The sequence below is a fragment of the Melanerpes formicivorus genome, unplaced genomic scaffold (genome assembly GCF_026170545.1).
Source record: "Melanerpes formicivorus ecotype bairdi unplaced genomic scaffold, bMelFor1.0.p_v2 SCAF_5, whole genome shotgun sequence".
NCBI classification, from domain to species: Eukaryota; Metazoa; Chordata; class Aves; order Piciformes; family Picidae; genus Melanerpes; species Melanerpes formicivorus.
The window spans coordinates 15,766,151-15,785,520 of NW_027142357.1; the positions used below are offsets into that span (position 1 = coordinate 15,766,151).

The 19,370-nt window shown below is 39.7% G+C and overlaps 1 protein-coding gene across 1 annotated transcript in view; it reads left to right on the forward strand.

The window, feature by feature from the left end:
- The window catches only part of RAPH1 (Ras association (RalGDS/AF-6) and pleckstrin homology domains 1), a 91,245-nt gene that overhangs the window by 34,919 nt on the left and 36,956 nt on the right, over window positions 1-19,370 (forward strand). Inside the window, 2 exon segments of the mRNA XM_068138379.1 lie at window positions 3,121-3,226; window positions 4,048-4,565. Coding sequence (XP_067994480.1) covers window positions 3,121-3,226; window positions 4,048-4,565 — 624 coding nt within the window.

Sequence of the window (19,370 nt, forward strand, 5' to 3'; positions counted from 1 at the left end):
ACTCGCTGTTATTCCAGAGTATGCTTTCTGCATTGAGGCAGTTGATAGGACATCTTCTTTTGGCACCTCCTCCTTTGTGGTGCTTTTCACAGTATCACAGTATCACTTAGGTTGGAAAGGACCTCGAGGATCATCGAGTCCAACCTGACACCGCAGACCCCATGACTAGACCATGGCACCAAGTGCCACGTCCAATCTCCCCTTGAACGCCTCCAGGGTCGATGACTCAACCACCTCCCTGGGCAACCCATTCCAATGCCGAATGACTCGCTCGGTGAAGAACTTCCTCCTCACCTCGAGTCTGAACCTCCCCTGGCGCAGCTTGAGACTGTGTCCCCTTGTTCTGGTGCTGGTTGCCTGGGAGAAGAGGCCAACTCCCTCCTGGCTACAACCACCCTTCAGGTAGTTGTAGAGGGCAATAAGGTCACCCCTGAGCCTCCTCTTCTCCAGGCTAAACAATCCCAGCTCCCTCAGCCTCTCCTCATAGGGCTTGTGTTCAAGGCCTCTCACCAGCCTTGTTGCCCTTCTCTGGACACGCTCAAGTGTCTCAATGTCCTTCTTAAACTGAGGAGCCCAGAACTGGACACAGTACTCAAGGTGCGGCCTAACCAGAGCAGAGTACAGGGGCACTATGACCTCCCTGCTCCTGCTGGCCACACTATTCCTAATGCAGGCCAGAATGCTATTGGCCCTCCTGGCCACCTGAGCACACTGCTGGCTCATATTCAGGTGGCTGTCGATCAGCACACCCAGGTCCCTCTCTGTCTGGGAGCTCTCCAGCCACTCCAACCCCAGCCTATAGCTCTGCATGGGATTGCCGTAGCCAAAGTGCAGCACTCGGCACTTGGACTTGTTGAAAGCCATCCCATTGGACTCTGCCCATCTTTCCAGTCGGTCGAGGTCCCTCTGCAAAGCCTTTCTACCCTCTAATTGACTAACATCTGCCCCTAACTTTGTGTCATCTGCAAACTTGCTGATGACTGACTCTACCCCTTCATCCAGATCATCAACGAATATGTTGAAGAGGACAGGGCCCAGCACTGATCCCTGGGGGACACCACTGGTGACTGGCCTCCAGCTGGATGCGGCACTGTTCACGACCACTCTCTGGGCCCGGCCCTCCAGCCAGTTCCTAACCCAGCACAGAGTGTAGTGGTCCAATCCACAGGCTGACAGCTTAGTCAGCAGTTTGCTGTGGGGGACGGTGTCAAAGGCCTTGCTGAAGTCTAGGTAGACCACATCCACAGGCCTCCCCACATCCACCAGGCGGGTCACCTGATCATAGAAAGAGATCAGGTTGGAGAGGCAGGATCTGCCCTTCCTGAATCCATGTTGGATTTCCTTCACAAGCAGATCTTGTTTTGCATGGTATGCCAGACTCCTGGGGTGGCAAGCCATTTTTCTGTGACTGCCTGCTATGTTTTATTCAGCTGTGTGAGCTTGCTGAATTAATCTTCTCCCTCTTTGTCATTTAGACTTAGGCAAAGGTATGATATCTTAAGTTCCAGTAAGAAGGAGAAGAGACAGCTTTTCTCATCTTTATCTTACCCAAAGACTGAAGGAAAATTGAGTCTGAATTTTAAGTTCTGTCACATGATTAGCTCATCTCTGTTACCTTTTTGTTAAATCTCAACCTGCAAGATACAAATGTAGATAGTACACTTGTATATGCAGGACAATAATGAATGCTGCCTTTGGAGGTCAATGGAAGAGCATGTGAAATCTGTATATTGTAATGCTTGTTGGGTTTTGTAAGTTTGTATGAGAGGTTTTTATGGCAAGTGGGAGCCACTTTGAAGGTGTGGGCTCTGCCCATTTCTTTCAGATTTGAGTGGCCTAGATGTCCAAGCAGACTTGGGGCTTATAGCTACACTGCAGATATACAGGCTTCATGGTAATGTTTCAATTTGTGTGCTAATCCATGCAGATTCCTTCAAACCTACTAGCAGTTAAGGGGAGGACCCACATTTTTTCTTGCTTTCACATTGCTGTACAGCATGGTCTGCAACACAGGCTGACAGCTGCCCTTCTGTCTTTTTAGACTACTGAAAAATGACATTTCTCCCAAAAGTTTGAATGACCTCGTATGGTTTTGTATAAACAAGTTAATGCAGTTAGCTGTGTCGCAGTTCATTTGTTTGGAAAGTAATCATGTCTTGATGCAGCTGTCCCAAATAAAGTCCCAATAGAGACAGGGCATTAGAGCTAATGACCTCCAAACTGCATTCTCCTGTAGTTTCAGCATTTGTTGCTGTTTATCAGCTGGCCTCTAAGAGCAGTAGGAGAAAAGGTTTTTTTTTAATCCTTGAGTTCCTTGAACTTTAACTTCTTTGTTAGCTTTCCTAAATGTTTATTTTGAGGGGATTGCAAGTAAGATCCAGATTCCTTTCTACGTGGAAGTGCTTTTTAAAAGCTTTGTAATTTTTAAGATGTCCATGAGATCATGTGAATTCACTTTGCCCTCTTTCACTACTGGTCTGACAAAAGCCTTATAAAATCTAGTCACAAATTTTGGAGCGGGCGTGCACAGCATTTGGCAATGATGCAGAGTGCATTAATGTTTATCCTGCTCTATGTACAAGTTAAAAGAAGGAAATGTTAACCGTGCTTCTCATAACCATAAACTTTTGGAGCTGTTGCAGTTTTCAGCTGTTCCCCAAACCGCTGGTTTAACATCATATGTTGTGGGAAATAATGTGTGCTCTGATAATAGTGAGAGGATATCACACTTGTTTCTAAGAATGTGAAATAATAATAACAATTACTATTTTTCAAGTAAAACGCATTATAGGTGCTTTTAACCAGAATATATTTACTGAAAAAACATCCTACACAAACTGTCTGGAGTTTACTTTAACAGTGTAACATTTTTTTTATTCTAAACCCCCCATAATCTGTTTAACATCTTTTCTCCACTGAGTATCTGAAGATAAATCTGCCTAGTATGGTGTCATGTATCTTCAGTCTAAAGTTTGAAAAAAGAATTATTTTTTTTTATATGCCAGGAGTTTTTTAAAACATTATCGTAGTGAAAATGAATTTTCATTCATCTTGAAGACTCACTTGATCAGTCAATCTTCATTCTGGGTTTTGTTGAGGTTTTTTGTTTGTTTTTTTCAGAGTTTAGATACAGACAAGCCTGTGGCACCAGTGAAGAGATCACCTCTCCGTCAGGAAACCAATCTTGCCAACTTCTCATATCGCTTCTCCATGTACAATTTGAATGGTTTGTGGAATTATTTTCCCTCTCAAATATTTAGGAATATATTCCAGTTACAAAGTAGAAGAAATAAGAGCATTGAAATACACTTGTAGCCTAAGTCAGAAATGTTTCCTGGAGATACTGCTTTCTGATGGCACAGAATTTTGAGTATTGTAAAGCAGTGTCTTGTACAGCATCTGGTATCTGAGAATTGTAGTCTAGAGTCTATACAGAAGCCTACATTCTGGGATCTGGTCTCCTGAAAGAAAGAATTGATGTTTATCTGTTAAATGGGGGGAGAGAGAGCATCTTACATCATGGGACAGGATGCAGGAATATAGCTACAGAATTCTTTTGCATTAAACAAAAATCACGTTTTTCCTTGTCTAAAAATTTCCCCTGGTTGTAATACAATTTAAAAGCTTATGTGTGTGTATAGTATTTTGTGGATTTTTTGAAAGCAGCGTCACATTTCTTTCATTGCTGTAGGAGAAAACGCTTAGCAAAACACCTACACTTCTTTGAAAAGCTGAGGCATGTTATTGTACAAATGTATTTTTAGATTCTATTCACAGGACAGCATTTTAAACTTGCCATAGATTTGTTCTGTTGGCAAATGTACTTAACCTAAATAGTTTTGATATTTAGGTAATCGCTTTTAGACTGGTCAAGGGTGGCAGTGCAGATACATTTCTGCTTAGCAGGGAGCAGGGATTTTGCAATATGGATGGGAAAAGAAAATGCAGCTTCCTTTGTTCCCTTACTCTGTAGTGTTTGATACAGAGTGAGAAGTTGCACAGACAAATGAAGTAACTGCACATACTGAAAACTCTTGTTTGTTGCAGAAGCCCTGAATCAGGGGGAGACTGTGGATCTAGATGCCCTCATGGCTGATCTCTGTTCCATAGAGCAGGAGCTCAGCAGCATTGGGTCTCATTCAGCAAACAATGCTGCAGTGAAACGCCTTGCCACAGAATCCAAAGCTCAGAAACCACCTGCTAGCAGACCACCTACTAAGCACAGCAGCATGAAAGGATTATCTCCCTCTTCTGGTAAGATGACTAAACCATCACATGCCAACATATCTTTGGATGACATCACCGCACAGTTAGAGAAGGCCTCGTTGAGTATGGATGAGGCAGCCCAACAGTCTGTTGCAGAAGACACCAAACCAGTAGTTACTGCTCAGCACAGGAGGACAGCATCTGCTGGCACAGTGAGTGATGCTGAGGTGCGCTCAATCAGTAACTCCTCCCGTTCCAGCATAACCTCTGCAGCTTCCAGCATGGACTCCTTGGATATCGATAAGGTGACGAGACCTCAGGAACTGGACTTAACATCACAAGGGCAACCAATCACTGAGGTAGAGTCTTACTAATTCAAGATTTTGGTGGTTTTTCTTCAAACTTTTTTTGTTGTTCCTTTCCTCCATCCTAACAGTCTTAGCTCACCATGTGCAGTACAGCAGAATTGATGGAAGATTAAGATTGCTTTTGCATGGGCTGCACATACTTATGGGTACCCTCTTCTCTGTTTTTGTTTCTGTCTGCAAGGAATCTTTTCTAAGAATATGTACTTCCTTTTTAAGGGCTTTCCTGATCTCTTCCCAAGTCAGTCAAAGATTTTAATGTTTTCTAGTTAATTGTTTTTATTCTAACTACATCTCATATTGCTTTTTCTTTAAACCTGAGGAGCACACAGCTGTTAAAAAAGGAAGGTACAACTGATCAGACTACACAGAGAAACAACTGGGCTGGAATACAGTAATGGCAGATACTCATTTGGTGCCTTGACATGGCTTCATCAGAGAGGAAACTTTTCAGTAAAAACACAGACAGTTTGGGGAATGATGCAAGTACTGGTGACTTGCATGAGGAAATGGGGAAAATGTTCCAGAGAATTTAGAGAACATAAACTAGAAGCCATCTTGTACCACTGTTCTCTGAAACAGAAATTTGGCCTGTTCAAAAGTCAGTTGTACCAGTATGCATGTTCTCTTTATGGGAGAAATCTGGAACAAGCTGAATTTATTCTAATCAATAATTAACACTAATTTGTGTGAGCTGTGCTGAAGGCATGCATCTCCCCATCTGCAGCAGAAGTTCAGCTGATGTAAAGAGTGAATGGTGCAGGCTTGTCCGTAATAATTGACTCATCAAGGTCGCTGACATATAAATCTTTATTTTAAATAGTGAGAAATTAACAAGTGGCAATTTAGGTAAATTTTCTTCTTGTATAGAACGTTGGTGTTCATTTTATTTTTATTGCTGATTCATACTGAGTGAAGCAAAACAGTGGTGGGCAGAAATGTGTCCTTTTGTCTTTGGAAGTTAAATGCAAACCTTTGCATTATTGCTGGAGGCCTAAGTGTTGAAGCTAGCCTATGATAATCGTCGTTTTTTGTCAGTCATTTTCTTTCTGTAGCATGGCAAGGCATATTTTTGGCTTTTTAGGTTCTCTCATTGTTAGTTGTCATCATTTTATCCTTTTTTTGTTTAAATGTAGAAGCTTAGGCAATATTGCATTTCTGTCTCTCCCTAGGCTGAAAAGATGATGAGTTTAAATTAATTGCTTCTGTAACTCATGTAGCACAAGAAAAGCTTGAATTTTGCATTTCTTAAAACTTAAAAAGGTAGGATGCTTTCTGCAGTCGATTTTGCAGATTTCCCTCTAGGTATCAGCCTCTCTTCAGAAGCGATATGCTTGAGACATTAGTAGGATTACCTTTCTTATCTTCCACTTTTTCCAGTTCTTTGATGGCTTGAGCAATCAACAGACCACCTGCTGCATTTTAATAACTTGATGTTGATGAATAAATAGACAGAGGTCAAGAAGTTGCTTTGTCTTCACAGGAAGCTAATCTGTATTGCTGAAAGTGTTGCACTTGCTTTCTCAGTTGCTGAGCTCTTAGCTGCTGACTGCAAGGCTCAAAATCACCCCCAAAAGCTTTTATTCCAAACATGTGAGAGATGCCTTTGAATATCCAGTTATTGCTTGTCATAAGAATGTAGCTATTGTTTCGCTGCCCAGATAAGTTGATAATAATGATTCCTTTGATGGAGGTAACCAGAAAGTGTTGGTAATTTGAGAGCCAAGTCCTGCTCTTCTCTTGAAAGCGGAAAGCTCTACACTCAGTGACAATGCAGCTTTGTTTTGTCTTGTTCCATTCTTTATTTCAGTAGGTCAAGGAAAGTGTTAAACTCTTGAGAAATTTTTCCTCAGGTTTACAGGATTGGTGTTCAGCAGTTCAGTATTAAAACTGTTAGGTAATGGGATGGGATGTTTGACTGTGGAGCAACTTTTTTTTTCCTCATCAGTAGTGAATAGAAAATGGGAAAATAACATCTGCTTGGAGATTGTAAGGGATTCAGTTGCCCGGATTTTTAGATGACATTCACCTTATAAACAGACTGGAGCCCAAGGTGCTAACAAGAGTTTGTTTTCTGTTTGTTTCATTTAGCTGCTGAAAACTACTGTTCAGGGGTTTAGTAATATTTGTGGCTAGTTGAATTATGCCCTTCCACACAGCTGACTCGGTGGTGTTTCTAATAGGGGACATCCCTCTGATGACGGAGCCTTTGACGAAGTGCCCATATAGGGGGAAAAACAACACAGTTTTGATTAAAAAAGCAGGAGAAGCAATTACTTCATGGCCATAGCAAATCTGTCTTGAGATTCATTATTCTTATGTAGGGCTTCAAGTTAGCTCCTCTTTTTTTTTGCCTGTCTTCCTTGAGACTGACTGTAGTTGAGCTGACCTTTAAAACTTTTCTTTGCTGCTATGGCTCTTATGAAAGAGTTTAATGACTTGGCAGCTCTGCCCTTTTGACCAGTCTTTTCTGCCTTCCCTAGGCAGTTTAGATACTTAAAAAAAAAAGTCATCTTTCCTTCTGCAGCTTAATGTTATGCTCTTCCTCTTGTGCTTCCAATAAAAGTAAAACAGAAGACTGTTTTGATAGGAGGAAATGCTTGTCTGAAAAAGGAAGTTGTGTTGCAGTTATTAACTTCAGTATTCTATCTTTAAAAATAATTCTGTCTATTTAGGAGTTCTTTGACCTGGAAATGTAGGGAAATCCTGTGCAAGAAGTGCCCTGCACTGGCCCACTGGAGGTATGCATAATGTAGTATACTATTCTGACTGCTAATAGTGACAGTTGGTACAGAAAGAGGCTGCCATTCCACAACCCCTAAAAATGAGAGGATACAACTTCTCTTTTCTCTCATCATTTCTTCCTTCATGCTCTTATTGACACTGTCTCATCTCCTCCCTTCTCCCTTCCCCCGGCTTTGGCACTTACTGGTACTTAATATTCCAAATCTTACCACTTCATTCTGGGGCTCATTTTGTGTTATTTGGGTGAGTTGAATAGGCTCAAAGGGGTCTGATGTGTGCAGCAGGGGGACTGGAGCCAAGACCTAGAGGCTGCATGGGAGAGCAGGCGTGCATTGGTGCTAATGGAGTATTCAAATCTTCTTCCCTGAGCAATTGGACAGGCCCTTTAGCGATGTTGTCACTCTTTCTCCTAGCAGTCTGTACTGCAGGAACTTCCTGGGGCTGAAGATATGTTGGCATCATGACATGATAATTCTTGGGGGTCTTATTATCCAGGACCATCTTGTTTGTTCTTAGTCTACCACTTTCCAGAGACTGACTGGAATTTCCTGGGTTGTTTAAATCGTGGCTTTATTAGTTGTCATCATGACTTGTTTAATGTTCTCCTTTTCATAACAAGTCTTAGCGCTGTCTCTTTGGACTCTGTGAATATTAATGTCATCAAAGACATCAAAGACTTGAGATCTTGTCATAGTGATAGTATTAACAGTTATGCTCTTGTCTTCAGTCTTCTGTAAGCATTGCTGAACAAGAAAAGTTGCTTCCACCCTTGCCCCCCCATAATTTTTGCTACATTGAACTTCCTAAGTCCTTGCTTGAACAGTGTGCTTCCATAAATTGGTAGGCTATGTTTTGTCTTCATGCTTTAGTTGTAATGAGTGGCATACACTTTAAATCTTGGTTTCTGCTTATGGAACACCTGAATGCAGACTCAGTGAGTGATGTAATAGTATGAATTAAAGGTAGGGGAAGTGATGACTATATGACTAACTTGTCCCCCTCCACCCACCCATATTATCTTTTTCCTTCTGCCTTTGGTCACTCTGCCACCAAGAGATTGCTTCTATTTTCAGTGAGCTGTGCTAAAGAAGTAGCAGTGACGGGGAGAGAATAGAAAACTGTATTGATCATGCTGATGTAGCTAGTTATGCCTGATCGCCGAAAGGGTCCTTTCATGGACAGTCATTGTTACTGTTGTGCATTGTACTGTCAGTACAAACTTTGCAGAGAAGTTTGAAGTCTGCCATCTGGTCTGGCGCAGTTACAGCATCATCCCCACTCCCACTCCCAGCATGGTGGAGTTCTTTAAGTCAGTAACCCACTTTGCACAGCTGAGAGATTCTGACTCTTGTATGAAGATAATGCATAATTTAGCAGTTGGTGGTGACACATTATTTTTAAAATCTTTTGCTGAAATTCATCATAGTTTCAGACTTGATGTATAAGAGGTAAAAAATCATGACAGGACTTAAAGGTTCTTTGCTTCACTTGGCAGAGAAGGCTGAAGTATATGATATAGTTTTGATCAAATTGATAAGCTGAAAATATGACAAAATATTAATATTATTAAATATTAAAATTTATTTTTCTGAACCAATTTGATTCAGGTTCATTTGCTTGGTCGATGATAGGTTGACTACACACAATAGGATGGTCATAAACAGTGGAATAACAGCCTAGGAAAATCAGAACTTGGAATACGGAGGAACAAACTGCAAAACAAACAGCAATGCTGCCCCAGGTGGCGAGATGGACCACCTCGGGTTCCTAACGGGGCTAACCAATGGGTAAACAAGCTATAAGGTAACCAGGTAAATTAGCGTAAGCTACTCACAAACCACTGAGTCGTTAACTACCAAAACTTTTGCTGAATGAAGCAGCGTTCTGAGTTCGTAGTTGTAGTCCAAAGGGCAGGAATAATCCAAGAGGTCGTATCCAAAATTAGAGGAAGTGAGAGGGAGAGCACACTGCTGTGGTAGAGATACAGGACTCAAACACTGTGCTGCCAGGACGAAAGAAGCTAATTGCCCTGAAGACAGGAGCAAGTAGGTGCTTGTCAACGCCTTGAATCCCACTAATGGAAGGGGGTGGGGGGAGAAAACGAGAGATAAGAGAGAGAGAGAGAGAGAAATGTGGCCTCTGAAATCTTCCCCTATAAATTCCCTTTTTGAAAACTGAACGGCCCAATGGCACATTAGCTATTCAAATCTTGCCAATCAATTCAAAATGTTGTATGGCGAGCAAAACTGCACACACCTTCTCTCATAGCCTCTGACACGTGCAGTTGCCTCTCCGAAATGTGAGGCTTGGAGTCCAGCTTCCACCCTCTCCAGGCAGCCTCAAAGGTGCATGTCTATTGGCTCCTCGACCTCAAACCTGGACCCTGCAGATGGGGAGGTAGGAGAAAGTTAGTGGCCCAAACAGGTTTAGCTGGCTCATTAATCACAGAATCACCAAGGTTGGAAGAGACCTCAAAGATCATCAAGTCCAACCTGTCACCACAGACCTCATGACTAAACCATGTCCAGGACAGTGTAGAATAAAAATTTCCTCTGGGGGAAGAGAGCATTGTGGCATGACAGTTAGTAATGGTTGTACTATGATCTCAGCACATACAGGCAAAGCTGTATTGGCTGGAGGCTCCTGTGCAATAAAATGGAATAAACTGGAAATGGGCATAAGGGAAAACAAAGTTTGTGTTCCATACCCTTAGCTCTCATATACACAGTTTGTCACTGAAATTATAGTTGCCATGCAGTGGCATGATATGGAAGCTTTTCAACCGTTAAAGGTTATTGTAGGTCATAAATATGTGTGATTACTAGATGTTCCACACTATGAAAATGCAATTAACTGTTTCTATATGCAATCAACCTGTGACATATATAGCCTTTGGTAGGCCGTAGTGTCTTAAAGTAGAGTAGGATTGCTGAACATCACCTATTATTTACATGTGATTTAAAGAACAGTTGTGGTCTGGTTTAGCTTTTGGAGGAACAGAGCAATATTGTCTCTTATGTTTTGGGAGTTTAAGGCTTGAGTAGTTTTCCGGATGTTACATGTTTTGTGTAGTTAGCAGATGCAAAGGATGATAGTCTTCAATTTGTGAACATGGTCACGGATTTGCAACAAACAAGGCATGACAGACATTTGTTTTGTGTTTCTTCTAAAGGCTCTTAAAAAAATTATTTTCATTTTTTGGCAGTTCTGTTATGTCTTTGCACAAAGTATATTCTGGACTGTTTCCAGTTATCCTTTTCCTAAGCTGAAAGTAGTGAATGGAAAGACTTAATTTGAAACACAACTAGATAACCTTTTCCTCTTTTCCAATTGTTAGTTACAAGGTGGTTTTTAATACGTCAGCAGTAAGGAAAAAATTTGCATATTTGTCATCTCAAAGCACTACTTTGGCTTCCAGTTTTGTTGGCATAAGAAATGTGAGCCATCCCATCTTCAAATGTTCTGGAACTACATGTAAAATGATTCATCACTTGCCAGATTTTTGGAGGTTTTCAAAACATCCTCTGAGATAAACATAGCAGTTTATGAAATATAAACAATACTTATGTATTTTTGTAATCCAGTGTGCTTAGCTAGTCATGGAGTTTATGCATGACAGTAAAACATTTTTTTGTCATATGATGCACAAGAACTCAAAGATTATTAACACACTCTTCCCAATGCCTGCAAAACTAGCAATTAAACTTTATTTCACATTATACTTGTGGAACCTGCAAAGCAAATGATGGGAAGGGATGATTTTTTTGTTGGTTTGGTTTGGTTTGGTTCGGCTTGGCTTTTTTTTCTTTTGCCTTTAAGAATTTTGAATTGGAATTCATGGGAGATGTTCAAAAATTTAAATTACTACACGTGCATGGAATGGTGGGTTTCAAAAGTTGGGGTATATAGATTTAAAATAAGTGAAAGGGAAGTGAGAACCTAAACATCTGTTCTTATACTGGCACATCTATCAAGTGCATCAAGATTGCCTATTAACTCACACTCGTCAATAAGCTTCCCTCCTTGGAAGGAAAAGGAAAATGGACAAACAATGCATGTCTTGTTGGATACAGCTGACTGGCAAAGCTGGTATCAGCTGAAAAATTACACTTCTGGTATATTTTTTTTACAGTAAGTGTGAACACTAAAGGCATTGTCTATGCCTAAATGCTGTTCTTTCTGTTGTTTCTGCAATGATATAGTCTTTTGTGGATGAGCTACTAAATGATTCAAATAACTGATGTCCCACATGCATTTATCTGCAGTTAAAACTGCTTCTTCAGAAACTTTTCTGGTAGCCCCTTGCATGTGGCAGTAGTGATATGACTGTCTCCAGCAGTCATACTATATCTGCTAGAATTTGCCTGCAGTGTTCTTGGCTTTTATGCTTTTATTCCTTTGTGTTCTTTTGGAGATACCAAACACTTGATGGTTTCTGTTATCCAGCTGTTCTGACTTTTTAAGATGAAGGCACACAGCTCAATGTTCATCAGCCTTCACTTTCTAATTGTAGTACACTCTTGCCTATTACAAGCAAAGAATGTAAGCTGGTGGCAGTGGTAGTTGGTTGAGCCATTAAGCTCCTAAAATGGTTAAACTTCTGTTTGTATGTCCGTGTGCTCTTTGGTCACTAATGCTAGCAGTACAACAGTTGCTGTTGCTGATGGAAGCTGTCGGTAGTCCAGTGACCTTTTTTGTCCTTTTAGCTTCCCCTTCTGTCTCTAAGTGAATTGATCAGGGAAGTCTCTATCACAGATTTTATCAGTTGTAGAAAATATTTTGAACTGGGTGCTTCTAAGTAACCACATTTTAAAATAGATCTCACTCTTCCATGCCTATTCCACAGCATTAAAGAAGAATACTTATGTTTAAGATAGGATTTATCTTGGGGAAAAAAATTATTATCCTTGATACAGAAGCTAAGAAAATGGTTGCCCAGAGGTTGGAATGCTTACTAGATTCATCTGCAATAGACAAAATATCATAGATCAATGACCAAGTAAATCTGGGCAACATACCTCTTGGAAGAAGCGGTCTTGGACCAAGCCACTATACCTGAGCTGAGAAATGACAATCTTTGTTTTACAATTCTACCAAATGTCAAAAGCCCTGCAGGGAGTTGTATATTTCGGTTGCAGTTTCCAGTGAAGAGATCACTTAAAAATTGTGGTTGGCTGTTTTAAAAGCTCAATTAATCAATTTCTTGGTAGATACACCGGTCCACTTAAAACCAAGACAAATTCCTTCACTTTTTCTGCAATGTCTAATTAGATTATGGAAGAGAAATACTACATCTGTAGGAAATGAGCAACAGATTACATGTTTGCTCTTACTTCAGGTTGCCAAAAATCAAATTTGGAACAGATGACAAAAATTAAAAACATAAGAGCCAGTTGCAGAACATTAAACTCCTAAGAGGAGAAAAGAATTTATGCTGTTTTCCTTAGCTGCACACAGCTCTAACTTAGAGAATGAAAACTGGGATTTGTCAGGCTTCTAAAGGAGTTTGAACTCAAAAGAAGAGACTTCATGTTCTGAAGAAACATCTGAGAACTGGGCTTTTAGCTGTGTCAGTTTTGGATGTGCTGTTTAATGTTTAGTCTTTTATAGTATAATAAAAGTTGCCTTCAGAAATATAAAGACTTTTAGTTAACCAAATTTGCAGCCTTAAGTACAGTTCCTGTGTTGGACATTTACTAGCTTCATGTTTGTAAAAGTTACTCAAGATTTAAATCAATGGTTTGCTTTATGAAACTTAACTTTATTGGACCTTTTTTTGTTTGTTTGTTTTTCATAGGGTTTTTCTGCTTTTAACCAAAAGAGTAGATTTGTGACTCTGAACTCATGAACTATATATACCTGTTCTCTTCTAGTGATTAGTCTTTGGATGATTTGATGCCTATGATATTTTTGGTTTAGGGCTGATTCATAGTTCAGAAATCAACAGATACAAGCAGATGATAATACAATTACTACTGTAACTGTGTTAAAGTTTATTCCTTAGGTTTCTTAGCTCCTTTGATGTCTAGTTTTCTGTGCTGCAGGTAGAGCCTTTCACAAGGATGAAGTGTCCAACATTCATTATCTAATGCAGTTGCACATTAGTTAGTTTTAAAGTTTGTGGCATTGTTTTTTCCTTCTTTTTTTTCAGTCTTCCACTTAAATGCAGCTCTTTTGGATAGGTCAGGCAACCATTTACCATGAAATTGTACTCCTTTTTTTTTTTTTTTTCCCTTTTATGTGGTTATTTTTCTTCTTTGGGAAAATTCCACAGCTTGAAACCACTTCTGTGCAGACAAACTTTATTTGGGATTTCTTGTTTGGTTCATGCTAATTTAGGTCCATGCTACTGCTGCATTGGGCAGCCTTGCCTCATCTTGTATTGGCACTAGTGTTTGTGTAGCTGCCTAGTGATTTGGATCAGCTCGTGTTCTTCCTGAAAAATCATCCTTATGAATTAGTTGTTCCATTCATCCACTGGTGAAAATCATTGCTGTCCACACAAGAGATCTGAGTGCACATGGCTGAGGGAAGGTTAGGGCTTTGTCTGTCTTGTGATGGTTTTGTTTTAAGTTTCTTTAAAACCAGTATTGGAACTAAGCTTATTCGCTAGCTTTCGTAATCCTTTCTGTCCCAAGGAACCCAACTGACAGGGAAACATTACAACCTCACCTGGAAAGTGCATGGACTAGCAAATGCTGCAACTTAGGCACATGGTGCAGCAGGTTTTTTCAATTTGCAATGTCCACAGACATTTCAAACATTGCAGCAAATTTCAGTGGGCTTACACTCTAGTTGTTGGAACTGGGATGAAGTTGCATGCATCTGTAGTAGTTAAGAAATACTTACTGTAAATTAATTTCTTTTGGGTTGGGTTTTGGGGTTTTTTGTTTGCCAGTTGTGTTTTTTAAATTGTGGAGTTGACAACTTACAGTTAAGAAATTGTGGTTGCCTGCAGTGAAAAAGAGTTGCACAAGTTCTGGGAGGAGGGTTGACCACTCTGGAGCACAGAGCTGATCTAGAGCTCTGGAGTCTCACTTTACATGTCTGGCTCAAATGTGCTCCGCAGCAGCCAGGCATTGTAATGTAAAGAAGGCTTCTGTACTCTCCTGTCATGGACCCAGGCATTTTCAGATTGGCTAGTCTTTTGTTCAATATTAGTAATGTTCAGCCAAGTTGAAGGGCTGGGCAGTGCTGTGAGACAGTACAGACTTGAGCTTTTTTAATTGTCATATTCCAGAATTCACGGAGACTTAATGGACTCTAATTCTAAAGGCTTATGCTCAGGCAAATTTGGGTGACTTCACATGGAACAATGCAAAGCAAGTATTTGATGATGCCCTTGTCAATAATTAATTTACTGATCGGGTGTGCAGAGGTCTTTAAAAACATATTTTAAATGAGATAAATCTTCCTTTCCTGTGTTGGAAATGCTTCTTCTAATGTAAATGACTAGTAATCATCCTATGACAGTTAACTCGCCATGGAAAATTTCTGACTTAATAGTTTTACCTTGACAAAATTTTTATAAGCAGCTGAAAACACGTCTTGTACATGGAACTATCAGGCAGCTCCATTATCTAATGCTGCCACTTCAGTTTCTAAATGTCTGTTATCCTTTTCTAAGGTTTTGATAAGAATAAACTGTTACTGCTTTCACATCTGTCAAACCTCAACTGAGTAACTCTGTCACCAAAACTTAACGTTCCTGAAACAAATACCTTGTATATCTTTGAAGGGAAAGGAGCAGGCTTTGAATGACACTGTGCTTTTTAGTAGCATAATATTAATTCATTTTTACATGAATTACACTACGAGAGATGCTCAGAGATCTAAAATAGTATGTGCAACTGGAAATAAGAAATCTCTACTAAATGGATGTTCTTCTTGTATTTACTTATTAATTGTCACCAGAGCATGTTATGTCTTTTACTAGTATGAAAGAACTGAAGGAAAGTGGCTAAGCTTGTGTAAAGAGACAGTATGATGGTTTTCTGTTTGTAGTGTTTAGAGATTTTAGCTCTCAGTTTTTGGCTTAGTGAGCAAGTGGCTGTGCAAAGAGAATGTTACCTGTGTTTATTTTCTTACTTGTCTCAACAGATGTAGAAAAAGTGTGTTGTGTGTGTCTGCAGATGTTTTGCTGCACTGCTTTTATCTGAGATTGACTGCTTCTCCTCTTACTATGGTCAAAAACATACTTGTGTTCGGTCTCCTTCTTTCCCATAGAAGACAGCCTGACTCTGCTCTTGTCTTCAAGTAATTGATGCATAAGAAATTTGGATAAGGGTCGCTGCAACTTCTTAATCTGATTTTGTTGCCTTTGCTTAATTGTCATCACCACTTATTTCTTGCGTCTTCTGAGCAATCATAAAACTTTTATTTCTCCTTCCTCCCTTTTACTCTCCCTCTTTTACACCCTTTCCTCTTCATTATCCTACATTTTTACTGTTTCTGTGGGGAACTCCTGTAAGTTATTACGACATGTTTGTATGTTTCTGCTTATGTCAATATATGTGTCAATTTGCCTGCACACGAAAATCGCATGAGTGACCTGAGTTTAAGTCATAGTATCCCAACAATGCAATGACATAACCATGTGTATCATGACCGTCAAGCTTTTTAGTCAAGTTGATTTTGCCTATTTCCTAGTTATTTGGTGAGCAAAGCTAGTTAAAATATGTATAATATTTTTTTTGGAAGCATCGTTGTTCTCAGCAATCATAGGATCATATAGGTTGGAAAAGGTCTTTAAGATCATCCAATCCAACCGTTAACCTAACACTCCAAGTCCACCACTAAAGCATATCCCTATGTGCCACATCTACCTGTCATAAATCCCTTCAGGGATGGTCACTCAACCACCTCTCTGGGCAGCCCATTCCATTGCTTGACAACCTTTTTCATAAAGAAATTGTTCCTAATATCCAGTCTAAAGCTCCCCAGTGCAATTTGAAGCTGTTTCCTCTTATCCTGTTGCCTGTTACTGGAAGAAGAGAACAACCCCCAGCTCACTACAACCTCCTTTCAAGTAGTTGTAAAGAAGGCTAATGTCTTCCCTCAGCTTTTTTTTTTCTTTTTTTCCTCCAGACTTGGTAACTCCCATTGCAGAGGAAACCAGAAAACAGATTTTAAAAATCAGATGTTCATCATTTTATACTGTGTACTCTTACACCTTCCATATGAATACATAATCCCAAAGAGTATGCAAAGACTTTACTGTCTTTGGCCCCTTTGGTGTCAAGATTGCAAAAATTATGTTCAAATTGCAATTTGCAAAATTGTTCAAGTGAGTTTTAGTTCTGGAGTTCTCTTTTGAAAATAGAGAATTCTAATTTTTTAAGCTGGAGTCTTAGAATTCAGTGTACTGGTGTAGTTGAAATGAAGCCTATAGTGGTTACCATTTGACTAACTATTGCAAGTGTGCAGCCCTCTATTGCACACTGAGTTTCCTTCATAGTATCATTCAGGGTTGGAAGGGACCACAAGGATCATCTAGTTCCAACCCCCCTGCCATGGGCAGGGACACCCCACACTAGGTCAGGCTGGCCAGAGCCTCGTCCAGCCTGGTCAGTTTGTTTCTGAGAAGCTTTTTATAAAAGGATTTGTAAATCGAGCACAGTGGTGCACGAGTGCCACCAGCTGGTGTGATTAGGTGCAAGTGTTAATGTTAAATTGTTAAAAAGTTTTGAAGAAAATACGGCAAGTGATTTACATACACAAGTCCTCAGTGTCTAGTCTTTGTCTTTTTTTGTTGTTTTAGTGCAGTGAGGCAAGTTACTCTGCTGTACATACCTCTGTAATAGTTAAGACTTTTTTTTATTTATGTATTACAACAATAAGGTAAAATGCCCTAGAAGATTGACAGGTTATTTTCCTTCTTACACTTCCTACTCAGTTTTTGCTAATTATTTGTAAAATGATAGTGTAAAGAACATCTTTGACACCTTTCATACTTCATTGTACAGTTTTTCAATCCTGCATTTAGGTATTCTGAGCCCTTATTCTTAAAAGCCAGATGAGCTGCATGCAGATCTTGTCTCTTAGCAACGAGACTGAATTTTTCTAAAGTTGTCTCACTTCTGTGCTAAGTGATAATCAGATCACCAAATCACGGAATGGTAAGGGTTGGAAGGCAACTTTGAAGATCATCTCATCCAATCCCTCTTGCTAGAGCAGAGTCACAATAAGTAATTCCCAGGAACACATCCAGGTGGGTTTTGAATGCCTACAGAGATGGAGGCTCCACAGCCACACTGCTCTGCCTCTTCCAGTGCTCTGCCACCTTCAAAGTGAAAAATTTTTTCCTATGTTTGTGTGGAACCTCCTGTGTTCCAGGTTGTGTCCACTGCCCTTGTCCTGTTGCTGGAGACCACTGAGAGAGCTTAGCTCCATCCTCCTGACAGCTACCCTTTTAGACATTTATGAGCATTAATGAGATTTTCCTCTCAATCAGTTACCCAGGCTAAACAAACTCAGCTCTCTTAGCCTTTCCTCATGAGGTAGATGTTCCAGTTCCCTAGTCATCTTAGTGGCTCTCTTACGGACTCTTTCCAGCAGCACAGCCTTCTGGTGTGTCAGCCACCCCTCCCAGTTTTGTATTGTCAGCAAACTTGCTGAGAGTACACTCTGTCCCTTTGTTCAGTCCATTAATAAAGATACTGAGCAGGAGTGGACCCAATACTGATCCCCGTTGTTACTGATGTGTGACAAGAAAATGGATCAATGTTCAATATGATTCTGATTGTCAAGGTTTTATAAAAATGTGCAGGTAGAGTTGAAGAAATGAGGCAATGTATGTAGCCTGTTACTTGTGAACTGGAGGCCTGCTACAGCTCCAAGTTATGCCTCACAGTTTGCATCTTCTAGAACCTGGCTAGGTAGCTGAGGTTATCACCTCTTCTAAAAAGATCTTCTTAAAGTCCCCTCATCAATTACTGTCTACCAAAAATAGTTCTAATGTGCTCAGTAATTCAGTGTTAGTTTAGAAAAATGAGTCCAGGTGTTGGTTGTTGTTTTGGGGGCTTTGTTTCTTGTTTAGTTGGTTTTGTGTGTGTGTTTTTAAAAAACTTCCTGCAATAAGCAGTTATGCTCTGTTTAAGAGGAGTTTTTCTGAAAACACTGAAACATAATATTCAACAGCTGGCCCATGAAGTTCTGGTATTTGGGTCTGAAGATAATGGATGTTACATTCCTGTCTTCAAAGAAAGCACATAGGAAATCTTTGAAGTCTAAAACATAATTTGAAACAAGACTTCATTCCATGTTTCTATAAACATTAAGGCTAGTTGTTTTTGCTGAATGAACTGCACATGAAAACTGTTTTAATTATTTTGTCCTCACAGCATCTAGAACTTTTAAATGTTAATGTTCACTTTAGTCACGTCTATTTTTCCATGTTTTATTATCCATATCAGCTAAAATTCATTTTGGAGGCATTAGTAGTTTTATTTATATGCTGGTTGTTTTGGGGTTTTTTTGTTAGTTTTGATATTTTTATCATCAGACCTCATTTTTTAACGTAAACAGTGTTTCTGTACTTCATAGTTTTGTGTACAGCTGTTTTGTCATCCCTTGAGAAAGATATGTGTTTTGTTGTATAGAATATTAATCTTCTGATCAGCATATCTTTCCCAGTATTTTGAGGATTTTTTTTATTTTTAAAAATTATTATTAACATTTATAGGTTTTGCATGACTTGGAATATTTGCTTCTGGGAGCTACAGTAGAAAGAAGTCATCATTGCAACATCTGCTTATGTGTCTTGTATAAAATGAGTGGAAACCATATTTTTCTCTTTCCAGGTCTTTTGAAGTACACTGATCTTGTGAAACTTAGTTCAAAGTCTGTAGCTTAATATTGTGAGGGAACACTTTTATGTAGTCTAAAAATAGTCCTCAAAAGAAGCAATTTTGACATGAAAAGTAGTTGCAAGCATATTTAATACTTGATGGTGGGTTTCATTATTGCTTTTTTTTTTTGGGAAGGAAGAATATCTTCTGATGGTTATAAAGAAACAAAGGTTAGTGAGGTCCAGTCACCAGCACACCTAGTGTT